The sequence below is a fragment of the Dermacentor albipictus genome, chromosome 4, assembly GCF_038994185.2.
Source record: "Dermacentor albipictus isolate Rhodes 1998 colony chromosome 4, USDA_Dalb.pri_finalv2, whole genome shotgun sequence".
Lineage (NCBI taxonomy): Eukaryota > Metazoa > Arthropoda > Arachnida > Ixodida > Ixodidae > Dermacentor > Dermacentor albipictus.
In genome coordinates this window covers 59,326,993-59,345,921 of record NC_091824.1, presented here as the reverse complement: position 1 = coordinate 59,345,921, position 18,929 = coordinate 59,326,993, and the positions used below count along the sequence as shown (strand labels likewise).

Genomic DNA, 18,929 nt, shown 5'->3' with positions numbered 1-18,929 from the left:
TAATCTAGCTTTCGTTTAATACATTAGCGATGATCACCTGAGGGCCTCAATGGCCTGTAACTTCTAAATGAGCCATAAACAACACAACTGCCAGTAGCAAGCGAACTTTATATATAAATCGTGAAATTTACCGAACGAGCTCTTATTTTATTTTAAAAATTTTGTTCACTGAGAATATATTATGGCAAAATACGAACGAAAGACAAAGAGTACATGGGCGAACAGTATCGTCGTAAAGGAAAACAAAAATACGTGTACCATGAGATGATAGTACTTTAAAGTTGGAATAAAGAAAATGGTTTTGAGACATTATTATCATTATCTTATAAAGTATAGTCGCTATACGAAATCTGAGCCTCCACATGTTGCGCGTCTTCAAGTCACGTGCATGTCCCACATCGCGCTCCGTCTCGCGACTCGCTTCGCGACGCGTCTCGCGATAGCGCAACCCTCGTAAACACGCCGCTCCATAAGTCGATGTTCGCTCTGGCAACGCAAGGAGCATACAAATAAAGGTATCAATACCAGATTGCAGTCTCTTTGACTAGCTATTCGCTTCCGCTCCTGTCCTGGTGCCTAACCCGCGATTCCTCTTCTAAACCATCGCGTTGTGATAGTAGCGGTATAGCTTACATATATTCTTTACTAACCTCTCGGTTCCATCGTTCAATAACAGTTTTGCTCTTCGTCGCTCGCCGCACCGCGTCTGCCTGAGCTGCCGCGCCACCACCACCGACGGCGCGCGGCTCGTAGCGGGGACGAGCGAGCCGATGTGTAATCTCTTTCGGAAAGCCATTCGTCATATTCACTCGCAGGGCGACTTTGCATTGCAAATGAGCTCCGGCCGCCGCCGCCGCCGATCTGCAGCCTCGCCGTCGCGATCGCAACGCGTGCGCCCTCGCATGCTGCAAGCAGTTCGCTCGCTCACGCCGCCCTCTGCGAGCATGCAACGGCAGCGCGCGCTCTTTTGTTTTCGTCGACGCCGCCATGCGCGCATTGACGCGCCGCCGTCGCGCTGGCGTGGCCACCTCTTACCAACCCCACACCCTCTCCCCCACTTCCCTTGCCTTTACTCCCAGAGGCCCTCCTCCCTCCCTCTCATCTACCTCCCTCTCTCTCCCTCGGTTCCTTCGACAACGCGCAGCGCACGCGGTGTGTTTACCACTGCGCGGGGCTGAGCAGCGGAGAGGAGCGTCCTCGAGTGGCGCGCGATTTATGCCCTTATGGAAATTGGGCGCGTATTAAACTCGGATTGAGATCCGCGATGCGCCTGTGCGTGCTGACTGCTCGGAGGCCTGTGGCGCGAGCTTGCACCCCCCGCCCCCCCTTCCCCTGACCGTTGGTGTGGAGCTCGCTTGTGGTGGGCGAGGAGGCGAGGGGGAAACGTACGGCGCGCAGGGCGGGAAACTCGCCACCCCGCGGTGTTCTGCATCTCACCTTGAAGCAGCTCGAGCGCGTACGAGCGCGCTTATTCACTTGCGCCAGCGATAAGACGAGCGCGAGGCGTTGCCGCGTATAGAAATTTTGCATACGGGTACGGGGAGTGGGAAGGGGACGATGCGGTTTTAACAGCGTATATGATATAAATGCGGGCCATCAGCATATCTGTATCATCGGGTTCTTCCCTAAGCTTTCTTGTGGCGTGGAGCTGTTTTGGAGGGGAGCAGAAAACAAAGTTGTTCTTGACACATTTTTGCTTTGCTTCTTGCTTTCTTTTTGTGATTTTCGTTTTTCGGAACGATTCTATTGTTAAGTTCATTGGGCTGTATGTGTAGGAAGTATATCGCCGTCCATTTAGCGACGTGAATCATCCGCCCTTTTACAACGTCCATCTGAAATCAACCGTCGTGGTTTGGTGGCTATTGCATCGTGCTGCTGAGCTCTATAGGTCGCGGATTCGATACCCGGCCGCGGCGGCCAGATTTACTTGGATGCGAAATACAAAAGGGCTTGTGTATATTTCGGTTTATGTGCGTACTACGTACTACGTATATGCCACGTACTAAACATTAGTCCTCGGTGCGTGTCTCATAATCGCATCGTTGTTTTGACGTGTAAACCCGCACAATTAATTTTTTTTAGCGTCCAACTCAACTGCCTCGTCCGTTCGTCGATGGTGTCCTACCCCGAGAGGCCATAAATAATTTGTGTTTTCACCTCTCACATGTGTAACCCGCGCCCACTTCTTGCGTTCGGGAGAAAGGCACCATAACATGCACTCTCGCTTGGTCTTTTTTATGTGAGGCTCACGTCCTGACACGAAACTGTTGGAAATGCCAAGAAGGGCAGTTATACGGTACCGCCGAACATATTTGACTGCTGGGAGCGTAGCGAGAAAGTCTATAAATTTAGCGAGTCTTTAGGCACCTTAACAACAGCTTTGCCTTTTTGGAGTGCCAGACTACGTAAATGAAGATATTTTACTGAAGCACTTAGCCAGCAAATTCTCCTGGGAAAAATTCCTTAATATGTTTAGCCTCAGTACCGCGTCTCTATTTTGTCCCGAGTGTGCATTCGCCTCCGTTTGTCGCTAGTTGTGAATGCATACCGGAGAGGTTATTTGTGAGCCACTTGGATGCATAAAGATAGTTTTTCTACAGGCAACGCAGACTCTTCATTCCTGGTACGGTTTTCATTAGTCGTTGGTTGTTTTCCCGCGTTCACATGCCGACCATTGACTCGCCACCACAGGAGGAAACATAAAGCTGAAGTAAAAAAGATAATAATAATAATAATAACTACGTCTAAGATAAGCTAAAGCATAGAGAGACAAAATTGCGATACAGTGATCGTCATTACCATCATTAATTATCGTTTTTTCCCAAATAGTGCAGTGTTTTGGATTGCGACCTGGGGACATTGTTAAAAAAAAGTTGCCTACATTGCCGCGTTTGTTCATTGTATACGCAAGCTCTGCTTACTCGTTTTATATTCATTGAATGTATACAGGATGTCTCAACTATCACGCACGAAGAATTAAAAATATGCAAATGCCACGTAGCTGAACACAACCAAGGTAATATTTAGTGTTTGTCATCGCTTCGAGACACTCAGATTATTTTTTTACATTCCGCCTAATTGCATGATTAGTCTTGATTAGTAGACGAGAAGAAAGGGCGTTAACCGAGGGGCCCGATTTTTATTAGTCATATCATGAGAAGCCAACAAACACTGACACCAAGGACAACATAGGGGAAATTACTTGTGCTTAATAAATGAAATAAAGAAACGATAAATTAATGGAAATTAAAGTGGATGAAAAAACAACTTGCCCCAGGTGGGAACCGAACCCACAACCTTGGCATTTCGAACCCCCTGTCTTCTCGTTGATTACATAACGAGGGTCTCGAATCCAGCAACATTGATGCCTTCAGGTAGCATATGTGGGTTTATTGACCGATTGCCTTCACCCAAAAAGACCACGTTCTCGTGACGCCTGCGGCAAAAAGGACGTTCCACGTCCGCTGCCAAGGTCTGTGGGTGGTGGCGCTGGCTAACACTCCCAGGGTTCTACTAGAACACATAAATACCGAAGAAAGGGGATGGGTAAACGACGCCGTGGTAGCTCAATTGGTAGAGCATCGCACACGAAATGCGAAGGTTGTGGGTTCGGTTCCCACCTGCGGCAAGTTGATTTTTCATCTACTTTAATTTCCATTAATTTATGGTTTCTTTACTTCATTTATTAGGCACAAGTAATTTTCCCTATGTTGTCCTTGGTGTCAGTGTTTGTTGGCTTCTCATGATATGACTAATAAAAATCCGGCTCCTCGGTTAACCCCCTTTCATCTCGTTCTCTCCACCTTGTGGGTTTGCGCAGAACTACTACGTCAAACACTTGTCTTTGGTTCGTGTTATCGATAAATTCGGCTTCTCCCTGCCATCTGCTAGGCGCCTGGTTAGCTCAGATGGTAGAGCTGCTGCCCCGTAAAGGCGGTGGTCCCGGGTTCGAGCCCCGGCCCAGGACGAATTTTTCTTCAACTCAGAGGCTTTTCTTGCGAGAAACACGTATGGGTTTCCCTTGTCGCAATTGCTACGAACGGGTGGATGTCTGTTTTTCTCTTTATTATTTATAATTGTATGTATACATTCTATACATACATTCTCGATCTGCATCCCGTTTCACTACGTAGCGAAGACGCTCCTGTTCCGCGCGGCGCTTCTTTCGGGCCTGGGTGTCCTCGACGCTAAGTGCCCGCTTTGGAGCCATTTTGCTGGCGCGGGTTCACGTGTTCCTTCTGCATACGTGGCCAACACGCTGTTGGGACGCTACCTTCAAGCGCTCTCTTCAGGCTATGGACGATTGTAATGATTACTCTATCACAGCCCAGCATTTGCGTTTTTGTCGCATAGGAGAGCAAGCACAGCACGTGCCATACGCACAAACTGAAACGCGGCCACGGCGGCGACCGCTGGGATGCGCGTACTCGCGCGAGTCCCATCATGTGGTTTTGCAAGAACCCCAGGGGCACGCGCGGCAAGAGCATAAAAGCAGCAGCAGCGCCCCGGAAGTTGGGGAGAAGAGGCAAAGATAGCTCCGAACGCGGAGTCTCTGGAAGTCACGGAAGAAGCATACAGGTCGGCCACCAGACCTGGTTCCCACCATGCCGTGGAGTTTTGGGCCTTAGCCACGAGAACCATAACCGACCGGGATAACCAGTCAAAAGCCGGCCAATGCCTTACTAAAAACGCCACATAGATCTACGCCAAGGCCTGTGGGCTCCTGAGCCCTTTGGAGCAGCGCAAATGGTCTGGCTGCTGGCCTGAACTTGAATGCAGCTGCCTGGCAAAGACGCCATTTTGTTTCTGAGGTGAATGTTCAAGGTTTCTGATGTTTCATCAGCTGCTTCTTCTCGTTCAACCCTCTTCCAGATGTCTTTAACATGTAAAGCCACCGGACCTTTGGTGATCTCCCGCTGCTTTCCTCATCACCGCGTCAGGACTCTCATCATGTAGCGCTGAACTGCCATTTATGACTGTGCCGTGTCCTTAAGGTTTACCGAATTGCATGCGGCGACTTATGGGTTCGACTTATGTTGATAATGTTTTAAATCCTTTAATTGTTATTCCCATAGTCTCATCCTTTTCCCAGTTTGAGTGTGCATTAAATGTTTCGTTTGTCTCGTGTAAGACGACTTTCCCTTTTTTTTTTTTACTTTGAGGTAATGCCGACCACGAAAAACCTGCATCACAAGTAGTTTGATGCTCGGCCCCAGCAATTTTTCTTTTTTCTTATGTGATGTATAGCGACTGTCACACCCCATGAACGAGGTGCCAGCAGCGGGCCAAACTGCAAAGTCGTCTTATCAGCTTCCGAAAATTACTCCATGAAATTAATAACAGGCCTTCTTGTGCGCCAGAGAATGCCGGTTGTGGTCCAAGGAGCGAGTTAGAGCCCAGAGTTGTCGAAACTCAACGACATATATTCTTCAAATACGGCGGTTACATACACACATGCATACTTCGGCTATAGGCACATCACAATACAATTCCAATGGGTGTTCATTCACAAAACTCTAGAAAATAAGTAACAACCAGCAAGCACTAAGAGTTCAACACGTACAGTACAGAATGGAGATAGGAAACATACAGAATGAAGAAGAGTAACAAGTATCCACTCGCATTCACCCCCGCGCAACTCGAGGAAAATATCGTAGGAGGGACTTCCGGAAATGCAGGCGCCCGATGAACTCTTCGGCTTGCTTGCCAGGAACTTATGTCTTCTGCAAACGGTTGGTCTACGCGTTACATCTCTTCACCTGCGTGGTCAGATTCCCCCAATGATTCCAGCACGGCGCTTTTATCGCCCTCGTGCCCAACCGAAAATCACATAAATCACGAGATAAGTAATACTGAGCAGTGGGAGGCCGTGTTGCTCAGCTCCGACCCTGACCTGCAGGCCAAGGTCATCAAGAGAGCTGAAGAAGCCGCCCGGGACCAGGGGCTCGTGGCTGCGTAACAACAAGGTCATCCGTCAATACCTTGTTTTAAAATAAAGTCTTTACTGACTCACTCGCCTCCGCCGGCGTTTCTCGAACTTCCTGCCGGAGTCGGGCTCCCACAGCACGAACAAAGCCTGGTAATCTAGACATTTCTCGCGTTTTCGGCCGCGGTCACTGCAACGTCTTCGAGAAAGATGGTGACTCATCCTTTTACCTACGCCCGGGCTGTCACCTCCTCCTCTCGCTCTGCTCCCCTTGTGTTGAGGTCTGAGAGGGTGTTTCGGCAAATCGCCCTCTCTCTCTCTCGAGATTATAACATTCGCGTATCTTGACGAAGCTTCTAGTCTCCATTGATCGCGTCGGTTGTCCGTATCGTCGGTTATCTGTCTCTCCCTCTATCGAAGCTACCGTGGGGCCGACGTGGTGCTTTGCTGGCTTGAGTGATACGCAGCGCGCGCTTTGATTATGCGCACTTATGTGATAGCGACATTTGACTGTTCTTCATAAGCGCCTGCAGTGAAGTGGCTGCTTTTCTGGCTACTTTTTGATATTTGTTGGCTACTTGTTACTTTATGGACGAAGCAACACCAGGGTAAATAGCTCTAATTGTTGACGCTGGTTGCTACGTTTTTGCCTGGGCGAACGTCTCCAGGCCGTCCTTGTTCATCCGCAAGCGAACAACGAGGCGTGCCTGTTTCTACCTTCCTTCGTCCAGGCCCTCTCGCAGCGGTGCAATGTTTTTCGGTAACCAATAGATTAGTAACCAGGTGTGAAGTAATTACAGGAACGCGCTTAATGCGCCTGGAAATGAACGCCGCGAACTCTCTTCCCAACTACCTGCGCGTCTTCTGTCACAGCTCAACTCGTGGCCAACACGCTGTTGAGATGCCAGCTTCAAGCGCTCTCTTCAGGCTATGGACGATTGCAATATTTGCTCTATCGCAGCTCAGCATGTGGCCTCCACAGCCCAGCACCTGTATTTCTGTGGCATAGGAAAGTAAGAACAGCACGTGCCATAGGCACAAACTGTGAAGGAGGAGGAAAAACTTTATTTGTTCTAATTTTTTTAGGAATTAGCTAGTGGCGGCAGATGTGGTAGGCCGTCTTCACGGTCTTCTTGCCCATCTGCGCAGGATCGACGCCCCTATTCCAGGGCACCACTGAGGGTGGCTACTCAGTAAGCGTGCCTTACTGGACTTTCGCTGCCATGCTGGACTTTCGAGTCGCTGCTGGAGAGCACCCTCTCCCACTGCTCCGCGCTCGGGTCTTTTATTTAAAGGAATTGTTGATTGTGAACGCATCCCCATGTAAAGTGATATAAGGGGGGCTTGGCGCCGCACCAGGGGCAAATGTCTCTATACTGGGTGGGAAACATCTTGCTTACTGTGTTTAGATTTGGGTACGTTCCTGTTTGCAGCCTCCTCCAAGAGGTTGCTTCATGCTGATTTAGGCTCTTGTGGGGTGGATGGTATTTGATTCGGACCCCCTTATGGTAATTCAGAATGTCTGAGTAGCTTGGATTGGCTGGTATGGGTTCCGCGGCGTCGGTGCTTGTGGCCGCTCGGTTTGTGTGCTCTCGAGCTGCCTTGTCCGCCCTTACGTTCCCTTCTATTCCAGCGTGTGCCGGTATCCAGAAAATTGTATGCCTGACTTTGTCGTTAGCCCTGCAGTAGCGGAGGATGTGAAGTGCTCTGCATCCTATTCTGCCGTTCATGTAATTCCGATACATAGCTTGCGAGTCAGTGAGTATTGTTAAAGACCTTTCGGGTCGGTAGCCCTCCACTGCCACTAGAGCTACGGCGATTTCCTCAGCTTCCGTTACCGAGCAGTCCTTCATTGACGCGCTGCTGATCTCTTTGTAGTCCTGGCTTATTACTATCGCAGCTATCTTTACTATGTTTGTACCTCTTTGCTTGGCGTATATTGCAGCATCTGTGTATACTGTTGTGTTTTTTGTGGCCAGGTACTTTTCGACGTATTTCGCCCTTGCGTCCCTTCACGCCGTGTGGAGGTTCAGCTCCATGTTTTTGGGTATGGGGCTAACAGTGTATGTTTTCCGATATTCATCAAGAATCCCCTCCGTTCTTTGGGTTTCTTTGATTGATTCCGCGAAGCCTAGCCTTATTAGTAGTTCCCTTCCCGTCTTGGTCTGCTGGAGTCTCATGAGCTGTGCGATACCTTGGGCTTCTTTTTTCGCCATCGTGTGGCGCTCGGGCCACACGTTGCGTCTATAGTGCTAATATTTATTATTTATTAATTTATTATAGCGCCAATATTTATTTATTTATTTATTTATTTATTTATTTATTTATTTATTTATTTATTTATTTATTTATTTATTTATTTATTTATTTATTTATTTATTTATTTATTTCTCTAACATGAATTCTTGAACCGACGTCTTGTCTGTGTGGTGCCTCAAGTAATTAGCGCATGACGTGAGCTGGGGTCAAAATGCCATGCTGCCATTTCATCGACGTGACAGAAGTGACGTACAGGACTTAGTGAACTGCAACGTCATGCCGTACGTGTATGTGCAGCCGTCTGCTAAACGTTAGAAGAATCGAAATTTAAATAAATAAAAATAAATGAGCCACGCTACACAACCCTTACGCAAATGCAAATCCCTAGTTTTGTGTACAACACGCGGCCGCTTGCGTACACGTCGTCCTGTCACGTATGTACAAAAATAATGAACCCTCGCAAACCCAGCACTAACAAAGTGAGAAGGCGAAACAACACGGTAGGCGACACGGACCACATGTCTGAACGGGGCCCCTGTTTGTGGTTGCACGAGTCCTACAAAACTTCAGAACAGGGAATAAACACGAGAGAAAGAAAAAAATAGCAACCCACAAGACACTGAGAAACAAAAAAACAAGAAAACAGAAAGTGAGGATCATCAATGATTCGTATAGAAACGTCAATAAAGGCGTCCACAGCACGAGGCAGCGCGGTTGCATTCTACATGTCCGCGGTTCAGTCCATGGTAGAGAGTCTCCTGTTTCTCTTTTGTTCTCGCCGCGATTCGTAATGGTAGCAGCGCGAGCACTGGCGCATGGCCGCCCCCCCCCCCCCACCACCACCCCCCCATGCTGGCGGTGGCATCGGCATCGACATCGGCAGTGACGTTCAGGCGAGTGTGTCTATCGACTTGGGCCCACGGCTACAGCTACTGCATAGGAGCGGAGACTTTGCTGCGTGACACATTCATATCAGATTCACTACCGGTTCCCTGGCGTGGCCCGAATTCGCGTGCGGGAGGGGGGACACTGGCGTTCTCGTCCGGCGTTCTTATAGATTGGCTGCTCCACGCCTGTGTCTGCGCGGGTGTGTGCGTGCGTGCACATGCGTGTGTGTATTGGCGCGGTCCAGCTGTCCCGGCAAACATAGCCGCTTCCGCTTCGTCGAGCTGTTTACAATGGTGCACGTACGCACACCCACACACACGTGTGCACGCGCCCGTGCACGCGAGCGCGCAGTTGACCAAACACATATGCGAGAGCACAGAGGCACTTACTGTTTTGTTAGTGAAGCCATGCAAAGCGTGTTTTTTTTTTTTCTCCTTTACCTATCGTGAAGGGGGAGCTAACGCCGTGGCCGACTAATATAAACAGCGCGGGAGGCATTCATCATTCTGTCGGCTCCGACTGCTTAGCGTGAGCCGCCTATGTAATAATGTGCCGCTACCGCAATTTGTTCCGTCCTCGCTTGATTGTTTCGGACGCGAGTAGAAGAAAAGTCGTTTCAATTAGTCCGAATGCCTTGCAGCGCTGAACAGAGATGGCGAGCGTAGATCTGCCGAAATGGGCGGCTAATGCCGGAAAACTTCAGATATCCAGACGGCGATAATTTTTTATCATATTTTTATATTGTGGCGACGTTGAAGAGACTTCAAAAAATTTTCAGTGGTGATTCAGCGGTAGATACGGGAGGAATTCGTCATCACTACGTCCTGGATCCGTTATTCAAACCACGTTCACCGCATATGCAAAGTTTTGTTCAGGAGCTCATTCGACAAACGTCCTGCCTCATGTCTCTCTCTCTCTCTCTCTCTCTCTCTCTCTTTCACTCCCCACGTGTAGGGTAGCAAATTGGACTGTCTGGTTAACCTCCCTGCCTTTCCTTCTTTTTTTTTCTCTCTCTCTCTCTCTCTCTCTCTCTCTCTCTCTATCTCTCTCCGAGCAGCGAAGCGCAGCTGATGGTGGTCCCGAGCAGACCGCGGTCAGCTGCGCTATATATGTGCATATACCCGCACATTCACACATACACGTTTCTTCCACTTTAATGCTCCTGATGCGAACGCATTAAAGAAAAGTAATAGTGAATACCGAATCTGACAATTGACTGGGTGAACTCTTGACAAGAAAGAAGAAAAAACACAGGAGGCCTGCGCGGCCGTGAAGAATCATAGCCCAGTTTCTGGCGAGGTTAGCTGTTTCTTTAGAGAAGTAACATCACGAACTCCAGCTGCTTGCAATGAAACTTAATGCTTTAGAACGCAGACTCATATAACAAATAATTATTTTTATTATAAAATGTCTTACGTAACTAACACATGTTTAGGTTCGCATGCACAAGCCGCAATGTTTCCTCCATTTTCGCCAAATTTGATCTGGGTGGGTGTTAGTTCTTGCATTACACCTAGCTAATTTCTATAGTGTTTGTAAAACAGAACTATTAACGTTCTGTAGCGCTTCCCTGAGTACCTTACTCAAAAAGCTTCAATTAACTAACACATCTTGAGCTTTGAATCCACACACTTTAAATCGGCCTACGCATCACATATTACCTCTTATTTTCGCCAAATATAGGCATGGTACCTCATTTATTTCATCGAGGATAGTAGGAAAACCCTATGGTGCCACTCGTACTGCATATGAGAATAAAGAAAAACAAATATTCAGTAATTATTTGCAATACTCATAACTAAACAAGAAAGCTTCATCTTTCTCCAGATAACGTCCCTAACATTGCCTCATTTCCACCTAATGTAAACTCCGTGCTAGCTCGAGTGAATGCGAAGCCTGTAGGGTTACTGATGCTTATGAAGCTTTGCCCATACTGTACATTACCATAAGGCAACTCCTATTTCCTTAAAATGCCAACCTTCTGGTATTTCGAATTTTTTAGGATATTAGGAATACTTCCTACCTTGTTCGCTGAACGTTTAAAGTTGTGGGACGCTTGTATAAGCAAATGCTGCAATTAGACTAGGCAGTTCAAACATTTATCATAGCTCATCTGCGACAAGCTTCCTAATTCAACAAAATATAAACAACGTGCCTCATTTTCTTCACCGAAGAAATAGAAAAAACAGCCAGGCGTCTCGTATAACACATGAAGGTACGAGTATTCAGTAATTATTTTCAACACTGAATTTGAACTTACACATGTCAAACTTGCGGCAAACATTGCACATAACGCGCATCCCATTTCCTAAGATCTAAAATTGCTGCCAGCTTTTGTTTCTACAGAGCAGTAGGGAAACTCCTTAAGCGTTTTATAGAAAATCTCTACACAGGCAAAAAAAGAGGCCTTAGTAATCATTATTTAGCCCCTAATTAGCCTATATCACTCCTAATGTGCCCTTCACCCTGAATATTCCAAAATATAAACTCGGGGAATGATCTGGTTCTCCTAGGAAACCATGCAAGTACGCTTATAGCGTTTCCAAGTGCTCCTGGTCGCACTAACACTTTTTCTGTAAAATAATGTTTTCATTTCTCTTTGACACATCATTGCTAAGCGTGAATTAAACCAACGAAAGAATTTCTCTATGCGTACCGAGGTTTCACTACCTGTTGGCTTCATATTGTTGTTTCTCAGAAAAATCGGGCCCCTGGGTTCCCCTTCTCTTCGTTCACTTAGTGAAAATGCAGAGCACTGTACGAAATCATCGAATCTGATCTCCCCGAAAAAGTTGGTCTGGTACTTACGAATTCGTCAGAGTGCTTTCGAGAGCCATCGCTGGTACTCCCGTGTTTCGAGACAATTTTCAACGCTATTCGCACGGAACCGTAAAGCACAAAGCGTAAAGCACTTGCGCACTGCAGCGAAAACTACGCACAGGAACCGAACAGACTGAAAGCGGTTTCTGCGCATATATTTTTGACAACAAAGTTATTTTCATGCAGGAGGCATTGAACAGTTGCGACAACTATTAGAGAGGCAATTAAGCATGTTAGAGTGGCACACAGAGGCGAAGAGGCGAACTATTGTCGATGTCCCAGATTACTAGGTATGCGTCAAGTTTGACGAGCTTTCGCGTCTGTCTGAAAAGCTGTCGGGTATAGCGATGAAAAATTATCGACAAATTTTCCATCCATAGTGTTCATAGTATTTTTTAAAGTCTCAATAGCATCAATAATACAATCGGCAGTAATATGCTAGTTCGCTAACGTTTGCTGTTAATGGCGCAATTGATAGTTTTGGAATTCTGGCGACATTGCCATATATTTTGCGATAACTATCAGTACCAGTTTTATAACAGCTTTTTGTTAGAATCTAACTGGACAGTTATACGCTTAACTGAATGATGTGTCATCCAGGCGTTCTGGTGGAGCATACATCACCTTTTGTTTTATCCCCTTCTGTCTGCTACTGGCTCCTGGAAAACCGCAGGCACCGTTCCTCATCACGCCGTCTAATGCACAGCATCAGTTTCCTTGCGTACTACGTCGCGACGACGTATCGCCTACGCGTCTCCTTGACCACCGCGTGCGAATATTCGAATTTCGATTACGAGTCAAATAGTACCTTCTATATTCGATTCGAGAATCTACTTTTCAAGCTTGTCAAATATTGGTTATTTTTAACATATTAGCGATCAAAACGGATAGTTAATTCAGCGCGGGAAAAGGAACGATGTAAGTGAGGACTGTTGCGAGTGATTCTGCTGCGACGTAGTTGAGGTTATTGCGTAGAGTCACGCTTTCCCTTGTGCACACATGGCAGCAGATATTATTTCCGCTCAATAATTTTCAGTCATTCAGTAAGAATGGGCCCCGTCGAGGCAGTCTGTTATATGAACCTATCTCAATTTATTATACGGCGAGTCTCACTATGGTTGCATCCCTTTAAAACAATGCGTCGTGCTGTTGTGTCACACTTGTTCAGCGAGCTTCAACACTGTACGTGCATCCGCGAGCATGCTGTTCGCGCGTTTCATTACTGCCATTGCCGTGGTGACCCAGATAATTGAAAGTAGTTATTTATAACTTACAAACTCCTGAGTTGTCCGGACGTCTAATCATTCAGAGGAAGTGCCGGGGGACTCCTATCTAAATACGAGGGAATGGCGAAAAGCTTTTCTCGGCAACCACTGCACCAAAATTGATAAGGTTTGTTGTATTCAAAAGAAAAAAGTTAAAATGTAGTGATTCTCGAAAGCGGATGTTTAATTTGGCCCTCAGTGTGTTTAGAAACGTTTATTAAAAATTACAAAATTGACACGAAATCCTAATAAATTTACAATTTTGTAATTTAACAATAAAAATGATATCTGACTTTTGTAAATTTCACCTAACGTTAAGTTCTGGCGGCTGTTGGAAATAAAATTTTCATTGAAGCTATGGAATGTCCTACAAAAAATAAAAATTCCCGACATTGGTAACTTTCAAAATGATTGAAGCCTGAAGTTTGCAAATACATAATTCACCACCCTACCCCCCCCCCCTAAAAAAAAGGAGATATCATAGTTCTTTAAAGTACACCTTAATATACACCTAATATGGACAATTTTTTTTAATTTTTCATCACTTTGAAGTATACAACTAACTTGTGAGTAAGACCTCTGGAAAACCCTTGTAAACATTGGAACAATTTCACGCAAGTTGTAAATTCATATGAATAGTTTGTCTGCGTTAGATGCTCTGACTGCACAACTACGATATCTATTTTTGGTGCAGAGTTACGTACTTCTAAACTTCGTTCCTCCATATTTTCTTTTTAAGCTTGCCAAATTAGAATTTTTTTTATAATGCATTTCATATCCTCAATCAAAATTACGCTTCCAACAGTCATTAGAATTTAACTTTGTCTCTCCAATGCAAGCGATTTCATTCAAATCGGCCCTGTGTTTTTTTTTTATAAAAACATGTCTGCGGACTACATGTATTTCAATAAGAAAAACAGAGCTGACCTCTAGCTCGTGCATGATTCCTAACAGACCTACAACAGTGCATTTGATGACTTCTGGAAGGCCACAACCTCCGTGCCTATAACGACCCTGAATGTCGCATAATCGGTGCCGGTATCCCCATGACGCCGGAACTCAAACCGCAAGTCGCAGTCGCAGCTGGGCTGTCTGCCTCTTGTTTTTCTTCAGGTCCCTGGCTTCGACTGAGCAGTTTACGAATTGAGGAAGAAAAGTTGATTACCGAGAGCTCCCAAGCGTTAAAGGGCCAAACAACTGGCGAGAATGTATTGTGAGACGCTGATGGAATTTGAAATGACCATGATATATAGTGATAGAATCCAGCATGCTGTTCGCGATTTAAGTAGGAATTATAATTTTAACTAGGCAAAAAAAGTTTCAGAAGCCAGTAAGTGGCGCCACCTGGTGGCGAAGTCTTGGAAATTCGAATGCAGCATTTGCGATTACTGTACGTAAGTCGTACAGTAGTACGTAAGTCGTTATTAAGTACAACATACTTATTGCTTAAAATTGCAGTTCATATATTATTAGGCTTTTTTGCTCTATTATATGCGTATAACAAACTAAAATAACGTGAACGCTAACGAGTGATATTGCTTCGTGGTAAAAGGCAGGGCTCGCTGTTTAATACATCGCGGCGCACACGAGGGCTGTTTGTAGGCGCACGAGTTTGCGAGTTAGTACTCCGAGTTCTGTGATCTCTGTTAAATGCAAAATGCCATCAAGGAATGGTTCCGTGAATCTGTGGCAGCACCTATATAACAGCGGTACTTGTATATCCTATCACTTAGCTTCGAATGACTAAAAACAAAAACAAATTCCTGGCGCATGCAGCCAGCAAGAGCGTGACCTTCGAAATCAGGTTGTCATACTTGGGGAGAGTCATCGCTGGGGCGTAAATTCGGACACCATATATTCCTGCAAAAATAATTCCACGCTTCATAAAGCATGAGCCGCCGGAATGTCGGCTTGATAAAAAAAAAATAATACTTTCTTACAGCTAAACCCGCATTTGACGCCTGCTTCCCACACATGCTGGCGTATAATAGCTATCGAGCTCACCTATTACTGTTCCATGCGTGTTTCTTTAGCCGGACTGCCAACTCAATGCAAATCGTAAAATTTTAATAAAGAATGTTTTCCGCGTTACCAACTTTACGAATGGACCCTCAGACCAGTAAGCTTTCTGTTGCACTAAAAAAACAGCAACCATAAAAAGTGGTGGTGAATCCCTTTAATAAGGTTTCCATACAGTGTTTTCTCGTAATGCGCGAAAGTGATTCCGTAAGTGTGCGTGGAGTAGTACAACGCGTACAGGTGTATTACGTGCAGATATTACAGCTACAGGTACAGATGTGTACTTATTGAAATAAGCGTTACGGTGATCTACAGGCTTATTCTTCCGAAAGCATATCGAACGTTTATAGCTGCCGATTACGTATTCGCTATCACGCTATCAACTTCAAGCTTCTCGCTTTTCCCCTGCAGGTGGAGACATGAAGGTCACTCCTCAGTCCACACGGTGAGTGGCCCAGTCGGGTGGTTGTCACGAGTTTGATTCCCGGACAAAAAGCAATTTCGTCTCGCATCTGACGCTTCCTGCTAACGCTACAATGATTACAATGACGACGACGATGATTGGACCAAATGCAAGAGGGTGGTATGATGGCTGACAGATCGGAGAATTTTGCGTAAATGTAGATATCAAAAACGCAGTTCAGACCATACAAAGGGAGAGAGAGATAAGGAAGAAAAATGAGGGAGGGGGGTAACTGGTTTGGTACCATGCAGTGGGGGGGAAAGGTAAAAGGACAAACAGAATGTATTAATTGTATGAATTATTGTATTAAATGTTGAGCTCAACGCTCTACGTGAGGCCTATCGTACGGTCAAATACAAAATTCTATTCTTTCTCTTACTGTCTACGCACTGCACATACAAGTGATGAGTAGACATATGCCCGCTCTGAAAAAGCCCAAACGGCATTACATTCGATTCATACAGTCTATCTAAAGTCAGCAATACCGTTTTCTTTGTGCCGGCTACATCGGGATCTGCCAGTAGCCTGAGCGCAAGTCAAGTGAATAAAAGTGCGAGGCTGAATAGAAGCAGTCAATGGCGTCGTCAATCCGTGGAAAGGGATAGACGTCCTTATTAGTGACCGCATTCAGGCATCGATAATCCACGCAAAATCTCCATTTTCCGTCTCTCTTTTTGACGATTATCACTGTAGCTGTCCAAGGACTGCACGACTCCTGAATTACGCCCTTTTGAAGCATTTCGCGAACATGTTCGTTGGTAATCTAGCGCTCTACTGGGGACAATAGGTAAGGCTTTTGTCTTATCGGATACGCAGTATACCTGTGTTGATCCTGGGATGTGTGCGAGACGCAGGGATCCTAGGCACTTTGGCATGCTGTGAAAAGTAGAACACAGACAGGTGTCCTGATGGAACATCGACCAGGGCACGGTGCTCACTGGCACTGGGTGACTTGTCTACCGTGCGAAGAACACGGGAGTCCGTAGATTCAAGGTTTACCGCCTCGCCTGGTGCATCTGCATCTGTCAGTGAAGCAAATGCGCGTCTTCTAGGAAGATGGCGAGTTTCAAGCCGTCAGGGAGTATAGCGGGCTCCATGGAGTAATTCACAGTCCACAAACAAAGCACGCCCATGCTCCACTGGCACTCGGCCGTGCGGGATCACGGTGTTCTTTTTTTGCACAGGCCAAATGAACGGGCTCCACAGTCGTATCAAACATATAGGATGTAGTGCTGGCGCATGCACCTGGAACGAAGGAAGGAAGGAAGGAAAAAGTGGAGAAGGAAGGCAGGGAGGTTAACCACTTTAGCTTAACCAGTTTGCTACCCTTCGCATGGGGCCGGGATGGGGGAGATGAAAGATGAGGAGAAGAGATAGAGGGCAACTGACAAGGCTAACACGCTAGTATCTCCAAAGAGACAGAAATTGTATACTTTCGTGCCGGAGACTGTTGTCCTCCAGGAGTCCGCGCGGAATGTTTCCGCGCGCTGACAACTCCCTAGTTCGACAGTCAACTTTAGCACCACACTGCTTCAACACGTCAATGCCTAAAATTATGTCGTGCGTGCACCGAGAAATAATTACGAATTTGGTAGTATAGATGAACAACGACTTCGATGCTCCTTGATGCGAAATTTCAGCGCAGCTCTATACGTGTTTTTATTTCGCGATATATTAGCTGGCGCGGACAAACTGTCCCGTGCGGCACGTTGCAAAGGAAGCGAAGGGTGGCGCGACTGCCTCACTAATCGGGAGATCACGAGAGACAGCGCATGGGTGTCGTGTGAGCGCGATTCAAAGCCGTCGCTGCAGACAGACCTCCGCAGTTCCAGCGCTTTGTTTCCATACAGACGACCCGCGCTACACTCTTAGCACGGTAACCTTTACTAAAGGGGTACATTCTCACAGATTTGTGCACCTTTAACTTATAAGTTACAAATCAACCTTTACAAATTTAACTTCTATTAAAGGTAAGAAAGCGTGCACCTCAACTAGAGGTTACAACACTTTAACCTCTAGTATAGGCATACAGTATTGAGTGTCTTTGCCTAAATATAAAGGTTACTTTTACAATATACCGGTTGAACGATTAAAATGTTCACACAAAGCGGCTTGCAGGAGGTCCCAGATGGACACCGTGCTGCGCATGCTCCGTATATAGAGCCGGTGTCGCCTAGCAACGGGGACGCGGCTCTTCTTTCTGCGGTATGTTTCATAAAAGCCCGTTGCTCTGCGCATGCTCCGCCAAGGCAGTTGTCGCCTAGCAACAAAGGTGCGTCTCTTCCTTCTTTCGCGCTTCTTTCTGCTTGCGCCTCTTCTTTCTTGCGCGCTTCTTTCCGCGGCCGGATTAAGCAGACTACAACCGGGCGCGGAGAAATGTGAGCCTTCGCGGAGGAAGCCCCTCGGCCAGTCCTTTCGGGACGCTGCCTTTACATGCGCTTGCGCTTCGAAATAGTTCACGTGTCCACCTCGTGCGGTTTTCGGGACAAAGGGTGTCGCTGTGTCTCTCTGAACCTAAGTAAGAAAAAAGAAAAAAAAGAAACATTGCGTTTTGCAGGCAACTTAGACCTTACGCATACCGCAACATCTCTTGTTTGGCCTAAAAAATATTAAGACAAAATGCAGCCTACTACCCCAAAAAGTACAACAAAGGTGACCGCGGGAGCCAGAGAAATTTCTTTACTTTTGAATAGTATATTGTAAGTGACAGACTCATTTTTTTGCGCTACAGTTCTGTAGCTGCTAATCAATAAATGAGGCAAATTTTCGCTTTGCCAACGACAAGTGTTCACACTTTTGGCTCACGCTGTTGCGGTTTTTATCCTCCTGCACATGCGTTTGTGTTTACTCGGTGGATTGTTCCTAAGGTATCATCTAGCACGCGAAAATGAAAAAAAAAATGAATTTCAGCTCACTGATTCTACTTTTTAATTTTTGCATGCTGAATGATACCCTTGGTACAATCCACACAGTAAACGCAAATGCATGCGCAGGAGAAAAACACAGCACGGGTAAAGAGCCTGAACACTTGCCGTTGTTCATAAGCAAAGCAAAAATTTGCTTCATTTATTGCTAATAGCTACACAATTGTACCCAAAAACAGTATGCGTCTGTCACTTGCTATGCCATTCGTAAGTGGAGATCTGTACTCCCGCACTTCTCCTTGTTGTGCTTTGTGATAGCTAGAGAATTTTTTGACTAGATATCATTGCAGTCGAAGAGATGTTACGGCTTGCGTAAGTTGCCAGCAAAACGCAGTTTTTTCTTTTCTTTTTGCTTAGGCTGAGAG

The 18,929-nt window shown here is 46.2% G+C and overlaps 1 protein-coding gene across 5 annotated transcripts in view; it reads left to right on the top strand.

Annotated features, from left to right (window-relative positions):
- The window catches only part of LOC139059109 (uncharacterized), a 961,629-nt gene that overhangs the window by 444,369 nt on the left and 498,331 nt on the right, over nt 1-18,929 (top strand). For 3 of the 5 annotated variants that reach the window (XR_011513919.1, XR_011513920.1, XR_011513918.1), the window contains exon 1: nt 15,587-15,622. Coding sequence is in view for 1 of the 5 variants with exons in the window: in XM_070537013.1 (XP_070393114.1) it covers nt 15,589-15,622 (34 nt within the window). In the remaining 4 variants the exon portion in view is untranslated. Of the gene's footprint in view, nt 1-15,586; nt 15,623-18,929 lie in introns of those variants that run through there. The other 2 variants (XR_011513917.1, XM_070537013.1) reach the window with 1 other exon arrangement.